This window comes from Protopterus annectens, chromosome 4.part0 (assembly GCF_019279795.1).
Source record: "Protopterus annectens isolate FY-2018-M chromosome 4.part0, PAN1.0, whole genome shotgun sequence".
NCBI lineage: Eukaryota > Metazoa > Chordata > Ceratodontiformes > Protopteridae > Protopterus > Protopterus annectens.
In genome coordinates, this window is record NC_056733.1 from 1,123,075,374 (window position 1) to 1,123,095,090 (window position 19,717).

General features: G+C 43.3%; 1 protein-coding gene across 5 annotated transcripts in view; it reads left to right on the top strand.

The window, feature by feature from the left end:
- Positions 1-19,717, top strand: part of FBXW11 (F-box and WD repeat domain containing 11) — a 2,367,054-nt gene that overhangs the window by 1,841,738 nt on the left and 505,599 nt on the right. For all 5 annotated transcript variants that reach the window (XM_044069098.1, XM_044069099.1, XM_044069102.1 and 2 more), the window contains one exon: positions 11,628-11,746. In XM_044069098.1, the coding sequence (XP_043925033.1) occupies positions 11,628-11,746 (119 nt within the window). The remainder of the gene's footprint in view (positions 1-11,627; positions 11,747-19,717) is intronic.

The window sequence follows — 19,717 nt, forward strand, 5'->3', positions numbered from 1 at the left end:
GGGGTATAAAACATGTCATTATGTCAGTCTTTCTTGCCATGCGGTGCCCAAAGCAGAAGCAGTTCGCAAGTGCCTATTGGCAGACTCCTGAAATTTTCGTTTTCGAGTTTCAGAACCGAAGTCTTCAACTAAAAGCTAAGTACCCCATTGGGGAAACTTTTTCTTGCTCTAAACCGTTGTCAGTTAAAGTAAATAATTGCATTACTTGTGGAAAGCAAATACCTCATAAAGATTTTCATTCGTACTGTATTCCTTGCCTAGGCCCTGACCACGACGTGCCTCGCTGTCGGTTTTGTGCCTTATTTAAACCATGAACTATCTGTTGTTTGTATATTTTCGCTTCTAAATATTTTTGTGCTCTGTTCAATTATCCTGATATGTCTTCGGTAAGCCATTCGACTACCGACATTCCGAAAAAACGCAAAGATAGACAGAGACTGGCCGCCTAGGTCCAAAGCTGCCGACGATGCTTCTCCTAAGCCAGTCAACAGTTCGCTGGTATTCAGTGAGGTGCTTTCGCAGCCCTTGATACCCGCTACTTAAGATTCGCAGGCCTCTACTGAGACCCATTTGGAGTCCGGTATGCCGCGAGATGCTTCAACTGTGGAACCTGTGGATGGGTCCTGAGCCGCTGTACATGCACCAGCTTCTGAGTGTGTATTCAGGCCTACTGACTTGTGTATTAAACCGACGCCATCTTCTTCTTCAAGGCCTAAAACTCAAACCATGCCTAGAAAACAGATGCCCAGACCACATGGTCAGGCCTCTATGCCTAGAAAACCAATGATCAGAATGGCTGAAGACCTTATTACTTTAATCATTGAAACCAGCCTTCCCTCTCTAAAGAGAACTAGGACTGAGTTTGATAATGATACTTCTGATCTGGATTCTGAACTTTCTGTTTCCTCTGATGACCAGGATTTAACCTTGTTTTCCTATGAGGATTCTGATGCTGAGGACTCTATTCCCTCTGCTCCCCCCCCCCCCCCCCCCACAGAGGATTTATGTTTTGGTGAAACCTTGCATACGCTCAGGGAGCATTTTCGTTGGGAAAGTCAGGATTTCTCAGATTCTAAAAAGAGGCTTAGGGATTTCTTACTCCTGCCCCAGCACAGGCCTTTAGCCATATCTCCTGTACTAGACATTGTTGATGATGCCTTTTCAGAATCTAGCTTAGCCCCTCTTTTACCTCCTGCTCCCAGAAAACCTGATAGATATTACAGGGTCCTGACTCTCAAGTTCATTTTTAAAAATCCTACTGCGGGTCCTGAGACCATTTCACAGGGACCCAAGGGCATTAAAGCTACTACTGCCAAAAATCCTACCCCCTCTGATAGACACTCCAGGGCGCCGGATAGGTGGGATAAGAAGGTATACACTTCTGCAACTTTGGCCATTAGGGCCTTAAACTGCCAAGTTTCATATGTTAAAGTATCAGCAGCATGTTATTGGATTGCTTAAACAGAAAATAATGTTGATTCCTGATTGTGCTGAAAATAAGTATTTGCAGGATTTACTACATTCAGCTGAACAAGCTGGAAAACATACTTTGCAGTGTGGTTTTGATTCACTAGAGGCATCTTGCAGAGCTGCAGTAACTGGGTCTGTACTTAGAAGGCATGCTTGGCTTAAGGAGCAATCCTTGCCAGATCATGTTAAAGTGAAATTACTGGATGCTCCCGTAAACCAGGACTGCCTATTTGGCAACAAGGCAGAAGTTCTTAAAAAAGATGGAGGAAAAAGCTAAATCTATGCAAACTGGTTTTTTTACAAGTACAACCTCCAAGGTTTAGTAGGCATTGGCCTTCCAAGAATTGGTCCTTTCCTGCCTCTCTTTCAGACCTTCTTACTCCAAACCCAGATCCAGCAGAGCTTCCTGGCTTCAGTCCCAGGGTACGCACAGGACTAAGCAGTGGGGGGCCTCCACTTCCAAATATGGGAGTAATAACCCCCCCCCCCAATGCTAAACTGTCTCAATGACTTCTTTTTAAAACTTCCAAGCACTTCTCAACTGACTGCCCCTTTGGGGGGAGATATTGCTCTTCATGCAAAGAACTGGGAACTCATTACACAGGACAAATGGGTTTTAAATAGTGTCCCAGGGATACAGATTTCACTTCCACACGTTACCAACACCAAGCGGGTGGCCAGATCTACCCCCCAAAGCAGTGGACAGAGGCCCAAAAGCAGGTACTTTCTATCTCAAGCATGGGGGCTCTTCAGTTGGTACCAGAAAAGGAAAAGGGACAAGGTTTCTACTCATGAACAAAGAAAAAACACCTTAGGTGTCGTCCACAGCTTCAGGCTTCAGACTGTTAAAACACAATTTATTAATCGCTTAAAAAGTGAAGCTGACAGGATGTAAACTTCACTAGAATATGATGAACTGAAAATAGTTGAGTATCCAAACTGTTGTCATCCACAGCTTCCAACTTTAGGCTGTTAAAACTCAATTTATTGAAAGCTTAAAAAGAGAAGCTGACAAAATGCAAGCTTCACTGAAATAATTAGCCTAGTGATTAACATCCACAACTTTAAGCTTCAAGTTGAAGCACAGTTAATAGCACAATTGATAGCTGCTTTGTGAGCAAAGCTGACAAAAACATGTACTTCACTGGAGCGTAAAAAGCTGAAAAGATGAAATTGTCCAAACGATGAGCGCTTTCGGCAGATGCCTTCTTCAGGTCGTATACGTTCTGAAGAAGGCATCTGCCGAAAGTGCCATACGATCTGGAATGACCAAGGATAATTTTGATTGCACCAGACTGGCCACGCCAACACTGGTACCATCTCGCGCAGTGTGTCACTGTCGGCCCCATGGCACCTGCCTCAGACTCCTACCCTATTGTCCCGGCAGGAGAACCGGATTCTGCACCCTCAGCTTCACGCACTGAACCTAGCAGCCTGGCTAATTACCTAATCTCTCCTTTACCATCCCTCAGTAAACCAGTGATGGATATCATTTTAGAGGCAAGGAGGCCTAGTACTAGAAAATCTTATGCTGAAAAATGGGAAATATTCTGTGCTTGGAACCAATCTCAAGGGATGAGCACAGCAGTGCCCAATTTACCTCAGATTTTACAATACCATGCCCAAGGTGGTATCCATTGTGGCCCTTAATCAGTCCATTCATTTGCCATTCTTTCCTAATCCACAGAACAAAGGGGAACGGATACTGCACTCCTTAGATCTGCACAGACAACTTAGATTATACTTGGACAGGACTAAACCTCAAAGGAAATCTGAACAACTGCTGGTTGCATTTGCTGTAGGGGCAGAGAGGAAGGCTATTTCAAAGCAAACCATTTCCAATTGGATAGGCCATTGCATTCATTTCTGCTACAAGCAACATGGAAAGCTTATCCCACAGGGGATCAGACCCCACTCAACCAGGGCTGCATCTACCTCTGCAGCCTTTCTCAGAGGTGTCCCTACCAGGGACATCCTAGAAGCTGCTACCTGGGGTTACTTTTACCAAGCATTATCATTTGCCAATTTTCTCTAAATCCAGAGCTGGCTTTGCACTGCAATCTTGCAGGGACTTTTAGCTGGTCCTAATGCTATCTCAATTCCTCCTCCCATTCTTAGCTTTGGGAATCTTTCCAAATGTGATGACTGCAATAGTAAAACACGAAGAACATAGTACAGTTGTGTACAGTTACCATAAAATGTAGATGTTCGAGTGTATTCACTGTTGCAGTCTTGGTTACCCTCCCTCCAGCCCCCTTACTTCTTTTGGCTGTACCTCTTCTCCTTTACTATGCTCAAAAAGCTTGTTGGTATATTTGCTTTTTTGTTGGAGGTATATCCTTGTTATTTATAGATTTACTTGCTTCCCATTAGGGATGTAATGGTGTCGGCTGCATGTTTTATACCCCTGACGACCTGACGTCACGGAAGAAGGGACAGCAACCGACACAGGACCCAAGACTTAATCAGTCCGACTGACTGCTACTGCAAGTAGATAACCCAAATGTGATGACTGCAACAGTGAATACACTCTAACATCTACATTTATGGTAAGTGTACACAACTGTACTTTCTTGTAAACGTCTAGAGTGAGGTAAGGGTGCATAACTTGCATATTTTCACTGTTTAACACATTTTTGGCTACTTTCTTGTTTACACAACTATAAACCACAGGGTATTACTTTGTAACCAGTCTTGTTTAGCAAGTTGACCTAATTATTATCAGTTATTTTCTGGATTGTAATGTGGTCTGCAGTGATATCAGTTTTTTGGCTCAGAGGACCACAGTGTGTAGCAAAGTATTAACTGAATAGCTGAAATTAATACTAGACCATTATGAATGTGAGTGCAGTAATGACCTGAGAAGTACAGTGGAACATTCTCTGAAATAGTGCCGTCTTGAGTGTTCTGGTTTGGCATAGCCTCTTGTTAAGATTCTCTCAAGAGTTTTGTCCGTCCTTGAATGCTTTATAGAAGCTTAGGTCTTACTCAGGAACTTAAGACTGAATGGTGAAGACTTGCTTCAGTAAGTCAGGAAAGTGATTTTCCTGGGTAGTTTTCATTAATAATTACATCCAAGGCTGAACTGTTCATTGTATTTAGTTTTCTCGATGAGATAGAGTTCTTACTTGAGAATAGCCTTTAGTGATGTTCTTCGTGTTTCACTGTTGCAGTCATTACATTTGGGTTATCCTGCTGGCAGGCTACCCTCAGTTGGCCTGAATTCCAAAGTCTAGGTCTGGCGTCAGTTGCTGTCGCCTCTTCCCTGACGTCAGTGCGCCAGGGGTATAAAAAATGCAGCCGAAGCCATTTTCTTCATCTTTCTTGCCGCGCGGTGCCCGAAGCAAAAGCAGTTCGCAAGTGCCGGTCGGCCAACTCCCGGGATTTTCGTGTTCGAAATTCAGATCCGAAGTCTTCACTAAAAAGCCAAGTACCCCATTGGGGAAACTTTTTTTCTTGCTCCAGACCGATGTCAGAAAAAGTTAATAATTGTATTTCTTGTTGGAACCAAATACCTCATAAGGACTTTCATTCTTACTGTATTCCTTGCCTAGGCCCTGACCACGACGTTGCTAGTTGTCGGTTTTGTGCGAGATTTAACCAACGCACTATTAAGCGTTGGTACGATTTTGCATTTCACTATTTTGGCAGAAGATTTAACTATACAATGTCGTTGGATAGCCATCTGTCTACCGGAATTCACAAGAAACGCAAGGAAAAGGACAGGCATCCGAGTTCCAAAACCGACTAGGCTTCTTTTAAGCCAGTCGCCGGTTCTCAGTGAGGTGCCTTCGCAGCCCTTGACAACCGCTACTTTAGACTCGCAGGCCGCTACCGACATCCACATGGTGTCGACCAGGCTGCTGGAAGCTCAAGGTATTGGACCTTCGTAAACTATTCTCTCAGATGGGTCCGGAGCCACTGAGCAGGCATCTGCTTCTGAGGGTGTTTTGAGACCTACTCATTTATATGTTAAAACAACTTCAGCTTCAAAGGCAAAGACTAAAGCACCTTTAAAGACAAAGAAACAAGTACAACAGCCTCATGGACAGTCCTCCATGCCTAAAAAACAGATGCTCAAAATGGCCAAAGACCTAATTACTCTGATCAGGGGTTCCCATCACCCTCCTGATAAGAGGCCTAGGCAAGAGACAGAATATGAATATTCAGATCAGGTTTCCATTTCATCTGATTCCTATTCTGATCAGGAATTCTTTCTTCCTCCTTATGAGGATTCTGATGCTGAAGAATCAATCCCTTCAGCCTCTCCTCCTGAGGATTATTCTTTTGGGGAAACTTTACATACCATGAGGGAGCATTTCCACTGGGAGAGCCAAGATTATTCAGAATCTAAGAAAAGGCTCAGACTTCCTTTTACTACCACAACAACAGGCCCCTAGCTATTCCACCTGTGTTGGACATTGTAGATATATTTTCAGACCCCTGACTCCTTACCTCCAACTCCAGTTAAGCCAGACAGGTACTACAGGGTTCCTGATTCTCATAAATTCCTTTTCAAAAACCCTGCTGCTGACCCAGAAACTATCTCTCAGGGTCCCAAAAGGGTTCAAGGCTTCCACTGCAAAAAACCCTACTCCCTCTGACGGGGATTCTAGGGCACTGGATAGATGGTGAAAAAAGATTTACACTTCTGCTACCCTGGCTGTAAGGACTTTAAATTCAGTTTCATTTGCTCAAATATCAGCAATACATTGTCACTGCTTAAACAGAAAATGTTGATAAATTCTGAATGTGAAAACTAGCACTTTTTCACAAAATTGACACATAACCCAGGACAAATGGGTTTTAAGCAGTGTCACAAGGCTACAAGTTTCACTTCTATACCCTGCCAAGGGCAAACGGTTGGCCAGACCTGCCAAAATATCAATGGGCAGAGGCACAAAAACAAGTCTCATCCCTCATGGACATGAGGGCCATTCAACAAGTACCAGAGCAAGCGCAGGGACAAGGATTTTATTCAAGACCGTTCTTGGTACCCAGAAAGGACAAAGCCTGGAGACCAATACTGGACCAATCTATTCTAAACACATATCTGAATATTCCAAAATCCAAAATGTTGACTCTACAGCAGCTTCTGCCCATGTTGGGCAAGAAGGCTTGGCTTGTGACTTTAGATCTAAAAGAGGCATACCTGCATGTCCCAATTAGACAAACATGCAGAAGATACCTCAGATTCAAAGCTGGCTCAATGCACTACCAATTCTCTGCCCTGCCCTTTAGCTTATCTACTGTGCCAGGATCTTCACAAAGTGCCTGGCACCAGTAATTGCATACTGCAGACAGAGGAATACAAATATATCCTTACTTGGATGACTGCCTCATTCAAGCAGAGAACAAGGACATTCTACTACAGCATCTGGTGTTTGTAAAGAGATTACTACCATGCCTAGGGAACACAGTCAACGAACGGAAATCAAAACTAGTACCCTCTCAAGCGATAATATTCCTGAGTGCAAGCTTAAATACAACTGCCCAGATGGCTTATCTCACGCCAGACAAACAAAGGCAACTGACTACCTATTTCAAAATGTTGGCAACAAAGGCCCAGTTATCTGCAAGAAAAGTTCTGCAGGCTTTGGGCTTCATGGCATCCTGCATTCTACTAATTCCATATGCAAGACTGCATATGAGGAAACTTCAGTGGTACCTAAAAAGTGTTTGGACTTAACATTGCCACAACCTGGAAACAATAGTTACTCATAATTTCTGCCTGCAACAGGAGTTTCGATGGTGGGCGAAGGCCTGTCACCAGAAGAAGGGACAGCCATTCACTCTACCCCCAGCCACACAGACATTAACAACGGATGCATCGGATTATGCATGGGGAGCCCACATGGCAGGAAAATGTATTCAAGGCACGTGGTCCGCAAACCAAATGCATCTACATATCCATCAAAAAGAGATGCTAGCTGTTCAAAATGCCCTGACAGCCTTCAAGGACCTACTTCATCCGGGACAGCTACTGATACAGACAACACCATGGTCATGTGGTATATAAACAAGCAGGGAGGTACTCATTCTTACCCCCTTTGCAGACTAGCCATGATCTTCTGGGACACAGCATTGACTTACCAAGTACATCTTCAGGCACAATTCCTGCCAGGAAAGATAAATACTCTGGCAGACGAACTAGGCAGAAACCTCATGGATCCCCACGAGTGGAAATTGGATCCACAAGTCTTCAGCATGGTAACAAGGAAATGGGGGTGCCCGGACATAGATCTATTTGCCTCACCTCACAACTGCCAACTAAAGAGATTCTGCACAAGGACCTATCACAGACAAGCATGGAAAGTGGATGCCCTATCTTTCAGCTGGAAAAACTTAACAGTATATGCCTTTCCTCCTCTGCCTCTCCTCCCCAAGGTACTCCTAAAAGTCGGACAGGAGAGGCCAAAAATGATACTGATTGCCCCAGACTGGCCATGCCAGTACTGATATCCAATCCTAAGGAATTTGTCTCAGTGCCCAGCCTGGACCTTACCTCAAGTGCCTCATCTACTGTCCCAGCAGAACAATCAAATCCTGCACAGCCAACTCAAGTCCTTAAATCTGGCAGCATGGCGGATAATGTAGTCATACAAAAACACACCTCTCACTAAAGTGGTGATGGATGTCATTTTGGAGGCCAGGAGGCCAAGTACTGGAAAATCCTATGTTGGAAAATAGAAGAGATTCTGTGCTTGGAACCAGGCACAAGGAATTGACACAGCTGTACCAAATATTCCTCAGATTTTGCAATACTTTACTCAGATGCTGGACAAAGGCCTATCCTTTTCATCTATAAAAATTCATGCCTCTGCCATTTCAGCTCATTACAGTACAGAGCCACCAATCTTTTCTCATCCTTTATTAAGGCATTACCTCAGAGGGGCCAAAAATTTAAGGCCTCCAAGGAGATCACCAATACCTGCATGGGACCTCAATTATGTCTTGGAAAAACTCACCCTGCCTCCTTTTGAGCCAGCCGCTACAGCTGATATAAAGTTTTTATCTTGGAAAACAGCTCTGCTCCTAGCAATAACTTCTGCAAGACGAGTCTCAGAGCTACAGGCACACATGTCTGTGGAACCTTTTATAATTTTTTTATCCAGACAGGGTTTCTCTGAGGACAAACCCGACATTTATGCCTAAGGGTAGTGTCCAGTGTGGCCCTTAAACCAAACTTCATCTGCCTACCTTTTATCCAAACCCACAGAATAAGGGGGAGAGAATTCTGCATTCTTTGGACATACACAGGCAGCTATGCTTCTATTTGAACAGAACCAAAGCTTTCAGAAAGACAGAGCAATTACTAGTGGCATATGCTGCAGGATCACAAGGAAAGGTGATCTCAAAGCAGACTATTTCAAAGTGGATAGGCCACTGCATTCGTTTCTGCTATTCACAACATGGCAAGCCAGTACCTAAGGGCATTAGACCACATTCAACCAGAGCAGCAGCCACTTCAGCAGCCTTGCTCAGGGGGAGTAGCAACCAAAGACATTTTAGAGGTTGCTACTTGGAGTTCAGTGCACACCTTCACAAAGCACTATCACTTACCACTCTACTCTAAATCCAGGGCAGGTTTTGCCACTGCAGGGCCTAATAGCTGCTCCTAATGCTATTTAGCTCCAACCCCCCCAACCTTAGCTTTGGGATTCAACCCAGTTGTAATGACTGCAACAGTGAAACACGAAGAACATAATACAGTTGTGTACACTTGCCATAAATGTAGATGTTCGAGTGTATTCACTGTTGCAGTCCAGGTTACCCACCCGCCATCCCCCATTTCTTTGCTGGAATTTGTGTACTTCTCTATTCTATACAACCTATGTGGTGTATTTGCTTGTAGATTAAGGCAAAATATATACTTTGGTGCATGCATGTTTTATTGGCAAATTTTTTGCCTACCCTTTTGGGGGCACCTGACATCTAGGGCAAGAAAAACTGAAGAAAATGGCGTCTGCTGCATTTTTTATACTCTTGGTGCACTGATGTCGGGGAAGAGGCGACAGCAACCGACGCCAGACCTAGACTTTGGAATTCAGGCCGACTGAGGGTAACCTGTCAGCAGGATAACCCAATTGTAATGACTGCAGCAGTGAATACACTCGAACATCTACATTTATGGTAAGTGTACACAACTGTACTTTTTCTCTCTCTTTTTTTACTTTTTTTCATGGTCTTACGGGGGGGGGCACTTTGCAAAGTTTTTCACTGCATATAAGTAATGGAGATAACATTTTGGTATGTTAAAAACCTATCCATACATTTAGATACGTCACTAGCATTAGATATGTGCAAGAGACTGCATCCAGTATGGGTGTAATGCCTTAAAAATTATCCCTAAAATTTTCTCCCTTTTGTGTAGTGTACCACATTTATTGAATAATTCAAAGACTGGAGCAGATTGGTGAAAGTTAAAATAGTTTTGGTAATTTCATGTGATATTAATTTCTGGTCCGAGTTCTCTAGCTTTTAGCATTTCATCTTTTTACATGAGTTTGTTCCGTTTGTCATTTAGACAATTTATTTTTCAGTGCATCTTCCTTGCATCTGCTACATGTGCATGCCGTAAGAGCTGCATGTTACAAATTTCCAGGTGTCTTGTGCATACTTTCCTTAGTATGTACCTTTGCTGATGCTGGAAGAGCTACATGCCTGCTTCTGCTGAAAGGATGGGTTTGGTTGTTTGTCACCACATTGTAGCTAATCTGCCAAGTCAATGCCAATGTGAGAGTTACCAAAGTCTCGGGTAACAGCGCCACTCTCTGTGGACTCTTCCTGTGCATGTTTCAGTTTCAGATAATTCCATCAAATGTTGCTGTAATTAAGGTGCACAGTTCAGTGCAGAACTTTTGCTTTATTTACCCAGTCTGAAGTTGTGCATATTGCATGTACATTCCATGCCAGGGATACTTTTGTTTTGTCCTGAAATTTTGTGCTTTGCCACACACCTTCAAGTTTAAGAATCTTAGAAAGGTAATGCCTCCATCGGAGAGGGTGTGGAGTTTGAGTAATATCAGTGTCCGTGCCCATTTGTGTAGTTGGGGCATGTGCCATAGTACAGAAAAGAAGTTTGCTCTCTACATTGTAGCAGACGGATGTTGCAGCTTCATTCATCAGTTATTATAGAGCTAGTTGAGGCAATTGTCTTTGTAAAAGGTTCAAGGGGTGGAGCAGTAATTATTAAAATAAAAGTAGTATTGTGATAGAAATACAAAAACACTTTTTCTTTTAGAAAGTGTGTCAGTTTAGGTCACAAGTCAGATACACTTCACCTACAGAACCAGATATGGGAGAGGCAATAGAAAACCTTTTCTTAACCCTGATGAGGTCATCATCAAAGCTGTCAATGAATTCTGGAAATACACACATGGGAGACAGTTTCATAGCATTTGATGCAAGGCTCATAATCTAACTTCTGTCATTAAAAGATGCAAGATCACATAACTTCATAATTGTACTAGTGGCAATTCTACTGCTGGCAGTAGAATCTTCACACATTCTTTCACTATTTTTAATAAGTTCAGATGCAAAAAAAGGAATGCTGGGTATGTATATCTATCTGTCTTGGGTCTCTAGTGAAGCTTAAGTTTCTTTAAAGGTCTGGAATCCTCCAAAGTGGAAAGGGGGGCCTTTGGATTCAGAAAAGGTTCTCCAACAGCTTGTAAGGTTGAGAGCATTTTCATACAAGTTGGGGTTTATAGCCCACAAACCCTTGTGTATGCTGTAGGATAATGGGAGCTAAAATTGTGGCCACTGGTGATGTAGTCAGACAGATTTCATGTTGCTGTCAAAGCTTAGTTACAATGGCAGTGTGTCAAAGCTGGGCAGATTGACTTTTTCAGAAAATCATGGAGGCTACTTTATTTTTTAAAATTATTTTTAGATATTTATAGTCATGTCCTTTGTGCTATATGCTGAGTGCTTAAGCAAGTACATTTCTGAGGTAAGTATTTTTAGCAATAGCCAGTAATTATTTTGTTAGTGAGAACTTATTGTTGCTTTAATGGATTTATTAATCTGTGCATCTCTTGAAGACGATTTAAAAAGACCATTAAGTCCACATTTACTTGGCAGGGTATTAGAAGATATTAGACATTTAACTGTAGAACAAACTGTGGAAGGAAGTAACTCATCTTTTGTTTCAGGTATGGAGCACAAGCACCTGTGAATTTGTGAGGACACTCAATGGGCACAAGCGTGGCATTGCATGCCTACAGTACCGGGACCGACTGGTTGTGAGTGGGTCTTCAGATAATACAATCAGGTATAGGGTAACACAGTACTTAATTTGTCAGTTTTATAGTTTAGATGCTGCCTGGATTTGGAAAGTTGCTAATGCTGATAGACTAGTATATATGCTGCTACTGGCTGTGTGACTTGTATTATACTTTAATGTGTTCTTCACCGTACAATGATAGTTCCTGTATAGTTTCCTTTTCTAGCGAGTAATGTGCTAATTGCATATTATTCCTTATGTTTGCTTAGTCCTGCGTGTTCGTATTTTCACCTCCCTTATACGTGGCAGCGATGAACATTTGTGGTGATCAGACCTGCTTATGGGACTTGTCTTACAGATAATATGAATATGGAGTTAATGTCAAAAATCTTGATTTATGGGTTCTGTGATTGATATAGTTTGCTTTAGAACAAGTGTATGCCCATAATGCACACTATACCAAGGAGTCCGGTATGTAAATCTGCTCACCCTCTACCCCTTTAGGGGAAACTGAGTATGTTAAGTGTATGTAGGCTGGCTCCCATATGATTTTTGTGGCCCACAGGGTTCTTAAACGCTGAACATGGATACATCAGGCTTGGCTTTTGGGGGAGGACTCCTACAAGTCCTTAAAATCCCAAGGAAGATGGACAAACAAGATAGAATCCTGTATATTATTGTTGGAGATGCTAGCATTTATCCTTGCATTTTTGATGTATTAAGCTGTCCGTTGAGTCCTCAAGGTGGAAACAGGTAAAACCACAGTAACAAGCAAGGTGGAGACCATTCTTATCAGTTTTGCAGGCTATTCATGATAGCCTGTGATCTCACCACATAACAGCGACTCACCTAAAGGCTGTCTGCAGCCTATCTTCTCAGGTATTGATATAACATTTGAGTAGGTCTAACCTCAAACTCTAGGAATGGTAACTAGCTACTGAGACATTCCACAGACCAACTCTGAGATTGAGAATCCCAGACAGACTGTTTCTGTACTCTCACACTCATAAGTTACAGAAGTTTTGCTCCAGATCCTGCTGCTGGAAGCAAAAGCAATTAATGGATTATTAATCCATTAAAGTGACAGAATGTGTTGTGATGTCCTTCTGTTCATATGCTGCATAACATGTGGGAGTCGACCTCTGGTTGACTCGTACGTCCAGATATTTTTCCAAAGTTAAAATGCTACTGTGAAGATGCATGCGGTGGCCTGTATCTGTGAGCGTACATCGGCCATAAATGGATGTCTGGTATAAAGCAGACGTCAGCGCACACCTACCCAGAACTTTTCTGCCACCTGTTTGACTGCCAGCTCCAGTCGCCACTCCTTTGGAAAGTTGTGTTGTGCTTCGCCTGTGTTCAGATAGTTACCCCATAGAGGTTTTTTTTCTATTTTGCTGCTGTGTTTTTCTTGTGAGTTAATGTCCGGTAGGAAGGGCAAGTGTCAGTGTGGAAGTCAGATTACACACATTCACACGAGCTGTTTATTCTGCCTAGGCCGAGAACACGGCCATACGTCATGCGAGATTTGTAAGGCCTTTGTCCCAATGACTCTTAGGAGCTGTCTCGTTTCTCTTAGATTCTACTTAGAGAATCAACGTACGAAACACCTTGCGCAGGATATGGATCTGACATCAGGACCCTCAGAAGAGCCATGAACCAAGAAGGCCAGGAAACTTCGGCTCCTCTGTCTATTCCGGTCATTCCTCCCAAGGCTGATGAAGGCCCGGAGGCTACATCGGAAACCACCAACCCTCCTTTGATGGCTTCCTTGGGGGAAGCCATTAGGGAGACTGTTAGCACATCCCAGAGGGACTCGCGAGTGTCTGACCTCGGCATGGGGCGGGGGGGCATGGCTTATCATTTCTTAAGTCACATGTGGGGTTACTCCAATAGTGGTTCAGGAAGATGTTCTCTCAGATGTCGTTGAATGTTGCCTAACATTGGGCCCTCCTACTCTCCACCGTATGTCAGAGGCTCCAAAAAAAAAAACTAAGCATATTTCTTTGGACCAACAAGTTCTACCCTCTGACCAAGCCCCTGACTGGCAGGTCTTCAGTCAAGGCCTCTTCAATGCTTTTATGGCCTTACGTCAGACACCAGCTCCTGTCAAACCCCCCTCCCCCACTCCTGGGAAAAGACCTCTGTAAGATCTTTCCTCTGATGATGAAGACTCCTCTGGAGATGAGTCTCTACCCTACTCACAGATTGCTTCTGCTCTGGGGTATGCTTCCCCAGAGAGAGGAGTCTAATGGAGCAAATTCTCCTGGGGAAGATATCACATTTGGGGGAGACCATTGTGCAAATAAAAGATTTTTTCAAGTGAGATTGCAGTCGGGTCTCTGAGAGACAAACCGGTATTATGACTTCTTATGACCTCTTACAAATGGAGTCCCCTATACCCTCTGCTATTCCCCCCCATTCTGCTTGCCTTTTTGGATGCTTTTCTGGCTGCTTCCAAGTCCCCACACTCCCAACCTCTTGCTCCTAAACACCCTGATAGATTCTATAAAGTGCCCGAGTATGCCAAGTTCTTCAAGGCCCCATCAGCTGACCCATCTACCATTTCTGTAGCTGCAGATAAAACGTCTAAATTGCTACCATCCACTTCCTTGCTCCCCTCTGATAAGAAAAGCAGAATTATGGAGATGTTGGCTGTCAGAGCTGTAAACTATCAAATCCTTATGGCAAAGTATTCATTGGCTCTTCTGGCAGATGCTGTTAAACAATTTGAGAATTACCACATTCTCCTAACAAGGCCAAAATATTTAGCATTCTTAGGTCCTACAGCCAGGCAACTAGACACTCCATAAAATGCAGTTACAATGCCGTTTCGATGCTGTGGAGGCCTCTGCCAGGGCAGCAGCAGCATCAGGGTTGCTATTAAGGAGGTATTCCTGGCTCAGGCTGCAGCCTTTACCAGATGATATTAAAGTCAATCTAATGGGACACACCCTTAGACCACAAGGCCTTATTTGGCTGTGCAGCTGCTGAGCTCTCCAAGGCCCTTCAGGAAAAAGGGAAAGGAACTACAAGACCTTGGGGCACATTTTCGTGTCTCCTGTTCTCCATTTCCAGAGGAATTACCCAGCTAGGCAATCTTTGAGAACTTTCTAAACACCTCTGTCCAAAGGGAAAAAGGATAACAGAAAGCAGGTCTCCTCTAGATCTTCCCCTTCCACACCTGCACAAAGCAGTCCTTTCAGGCCATACCTGGTAGTCTGTGACTACCAGGCCCTAAACCAATCTACCCCTCCCTCTCTTCCAGCTTGGAACAGATTACCCAGGAATCTTGGGTTCTTACCATCATCAAACAAGGCTATTTCATGGTTTGGGAATCCAGGCCATCCCTTAGAGGAACCCCCCCCCCCCCAGACCAAATGGCCTCCTTTCCCCCAGTCCTGCATTCCCTGCTCTCCTAGGTGTACCATCCAAGAGGTGCCTCCAAATCAAAAGGGAAAAGGATTCTACTCCAGAATATTTCTAGTTCCCAGGAAAGAAGGTCCCCTGGAGGCCTATCTTGGACTTCTCTCCTAAACACATTTTTAAAGGTCCCTTCTTTTTGCATTCTAACTCTTCCTACACTCCTTCCCCTAATCCTCTCTCAGCCTTACATGGTTTTATTGGACATTAAGGATGCCTACTTGCACATTCCAGTCTACCCACACTTCAGGAAATTCCTTCGGTTCTCTGTGGAGTCTTCACACTTTCAGTTCTGTGCTTTGCCATTTGGTCTCTTTGTGGCCCACAGAGTATTCGCAAAATGTTTGTTCCCAGTCATAGCCTTCTACAGAATTGGGGGTATTCAGATATTCCCTTACTTGGATGCTCTCCTCATCCTAACTACATCCTCAGGGTTGGTACAGAAGCATCTTGTTGACTCCATTGTCCCTACTGAGGAGTCTGGCGTTCACCCTAAACCTTCAGAAATCATCTCTGACCCCCTCCCAAGACTCTGTCTTCCTGGGCTGCAGAATACTCACTGTCCAAATGATGGCTTGCCTGCCCCCAAAAAAATTCTGTCCCTCACTACTTATTTTTAGGGGCTACTTCCACTACAATCTGTCTGCCAGAGAGCTCCTGTGACTCCTAGGATTCGTAGGTTCCACCATCCTCATGGTACCCTTGGCAAGGCTGCACATAAGGAACTTTCAGTGGTTTTTGAGGACAGTCTGGAAACAACACCTTCATCCTCTAGAGTTTGTAGTCCCCCTCTTACCCTGTTTAACAAAAGAACTAAAGTGGTGGATTTCACAGATTTCAAAAATCCGGGCCTCCCTCCCCAACCAGGATCTGTGCATGGATGCTCCAGACACAGCCTGGGGTGCAACCTTAGGGAATTGGAGGGTGAAAGATGTTTAGACTCCTCCCCAGTTGAGGGAGCATATCAACATCAGAGAAATGAGGACCTTGATTTTTGCCCTGCAAATCTTCAGGCCCCAAATCCTACCAGGAGTGCTGATGTGGTTCACAGACAAAACACCACAGTACTCTGGTACATCAACAAGCAAGGAGGGACAGTCCTACATCCTTTGCAGATTTGCTCTGTATGTATGGAAGATTGCTTAGCAGAGCCAGGTTTCTCTACTAGCCGTCTACATTCCCTTCAGCTTGGAATGTAATGGCAGAATCACTAAGCAGGTCCATGACTCCATCCCACAAATGGATGTTAAACAGGGATGTGTTCTAGACCTGATCCATCGCTGAGGTACTCCTCAGGTAGACTTGTTTGCCTCCCCATGAACAGACAGCTTCCCACCTACTGCACCAGGATACACACCCCTGGGGCATGGAAGGTGGACTCCCTTTCCTTGGAAGGAGCGGTTTGTGTGTGCATTCCCCCCTTCCCGCTTCTTCAGAAAGTTCTGCTGAAGGTTCAGAAAAAACAACCAAAAATCTTGCTGGTGATCCCCCTTTTTCCAGGACAGCACTGGTTCCCCCTTCTGTATCCTCTAGCCAAGGGCAATCACCACAGGTTACCCTTCAGGATGGACCTACTCGCACAGGACAAGGGAACTCTTCTACACCCTCAAATATCCACCCTCTACCTAACCCTGTAGATGATGGGGCTTTGATTCCGTTTAGACACCTTTACACTGAGGACGTGCTACAGGTTCTGCAGGAGGCCAGAAAACCCACTACCAGAAAATCCTATCCATCCAAATGGAGGAGGTTTTCTGTCTGGTGTCTAAAACATAGTTTACAACCACTGTCTGCAGAACCACCAGTGATCCTGTCTTACCTGTGTGAACTGATAAAAAATTGGCTTGTCATATTCTTCCTTCAAAGCACATTTATTTGCCGTCTTACTTGTTTACCTTTGACTCCTTCCTTGGTGTCCAGGTTGGAAGTCAGGCTATTTCTGAAAGGAGTTCTACACATCAGACCACCAAGGAAGCAAGTCCTCCTCACCCTTGAGATCGCAGTTGTGTGTTACAGAAGCTTACTTTAGCTCCTTTTGAGCCAGCCAAGGATTCTTCTCTACAGCACTGCACATGGGAAACTGTTTTCCTGGTAGCTATTATCTCAGCTAGAAGAGTTTCTGAACTGCAAGCCGTCATGCCGTCACCCCCTTCACAGTTTTCCATCGGGACAGGTTATGCCTTTGTACCAACCTTTCTTTCACGACCAAGGTAGTGAATTGAGCTACCCTTAAATCAGTCATTAGTCTCCATACCTTCTTTCCTTCTGCACAATCCTCTAGTGAAAGAGTGCGTCACTATTTTGTGCATAGACAGCTCAGATACTTCTTGGCCAAGACCAAGCCCATGGATAGGCTCTTTATTTCTCATCACCCAAGAGCTTTGGGGGCACCCTGTTTCCAAGCAAACTGTTTCCTCCTGGATTTCTAAAACCATTACCTTATGTTACACCACTCCACTGGGGCTGTCTTCTTCTGGGGCCTTTTTTAAAGTTCTGAATACAGCTTCCATTTTGGAGGCAGCTACATGGTCATCTGTTCTCACCTTCACCAAAAACTGCAAATTGGATGCCGTCTCCTGGTCCAGAGCAGGATTTGCCAGGGCTGTTTTGCATGGATTTGTGGAAAATATCTGTTCCTCCTTCCAACCCTTCTCTTGCATGAGCTTTGGCATTCTCACTTATGTTATGGATACTGCAGCATATGAATAGAAGGGGCATAGAATAGTTGTGTAAAATCTTACTCTTTTCTATATGCTGCAGTACGCCCCCCCCCCCCCCATGCCTTCCTCTCTGATACTTGCCTGACTTCTGGATACTCACTCCCTTCAGGCTCATGCTGTGCGGCATTCAGTTCTGAAATAGGTGCTTGCTGACGTCCGCTTTATACCTGACATCCGTTTATGGCCAAAGAATGCTGAGATGCGGGCTGTCGCATGTACCTTCGCATAGCGCTTTAACTTTGGTAAAACGGCCGAATGTACGAGTCGACCAGAGGTGGACTCCCACATGTTATGGATACTGCAGCATATAGTTACAATGATAGCGGCAAAAGAACGCCAGAAACGGCAGTCTGACACTCACCAAAAGAACACAAAGCTGCCTTCCTGTGCAAAACGGTGGACAAACAGTCTTCCAAAAAATTTTTAAAGGAATCCAGCGATAGCAACCATTTGACTATTAAACCACTTCAGGCTGCTTGGCAAACCAAAGTAGTACGTTGTCACAACCAGGTGTACACGATATCCAAATACTGCCCAACAGTATGTATCCACGGACACAATATAAAACCAAATATCATTTATTTAAAATCACAGCAAAATCATAGCATGAGTTGGTTAAGCGCTTTCACTCACTCAGTGAGCTTCATCAGAACAACCCAAGCGTCAATTCAAAAAGTTTAAATAGCAACTTTGGTGCCAGTTTTCTTAGAGACAGTACTCTCATTACACAATATCTAACATGTCAATTCAAAAATATGTATCCAAAACCCTGTTATCACAGTTTACGAAATCTTATATACATAAGTAGATAACTATATTTGATATAATAAATCAATGGCAACAATTGAATATCTATATCAAGGAAATAAGATAAAATACAATTCCATATTAAATATAAATACAAATATAAATGCAATATAAAGATTCAATCTTGTGCATACTCTGGAATAACTCATCAACCCATGGGAGTGATCAGACCTAATGTACATCAATTATCTATTACATAACAGTGGTTTGATGGAAATATGGTCATTCAGACCTGGCGGTGTACATGCATCAGTAAGTATTTGCCACCAAGTTTCTTTATATGCAAGTACATTTTTATAATCGCCTCCCCTAGGGTCCATTTCCATATTTTCCAAAATGGAAAATTTAAATGTATGTTCTGATACAAATTTCTCTATATGCATATAAAGTGCATTATTTAAATCCTTGGTCCTAATGCTTTAGAGATGTGCATATATCCGTTTTTTTTTAAATGCCTCTCAGTTTTGCCTGTGTAATATCCTGGGCACTCTATACATTTAGCTAGGTAAATAATATATTTTGAATTACAATTGGCCTGTTTGAACCTAATTTGTGTCTTAATATTGTTCAGGACTATACCTTCATCTTCATTAATAACATAGCATTGGTTACAACAACCACATTTAAGACTATGCTTAGTCCTGTTGACTGTCGCAGAATCCCATGAACCTCTTTCCAACAAACTTTTTAGGTTTTTCCCCATTTTGTAAACAAAGTTTGGTCTTAAACCCAATATGTCCATGGAATCCTGGTCCACCATTAACACATTCCAATATTCTATCTAATAATTATCTTATTTCCTTGATATAGATATTCTGTTATTGCCATTGATTTATTATATCAAATGTAGTTATCTACTTATGTATATAAGATTAAGTAAATTGTGATTATAACAGGGTTTTGGATACGTATTTTTGAATTGACATGTTAGATATTGTGTAATGAGAGTGTTGTCATTTTAAGAAAATTGGCGCTAAAGAAGTTATTTAAACTTTTTGAATTGATGCTTGGGTTGTTCTGATGAAGCTCACTTTGAGTGAGTGAAAGTGCTTAACCAACTCATGCTATG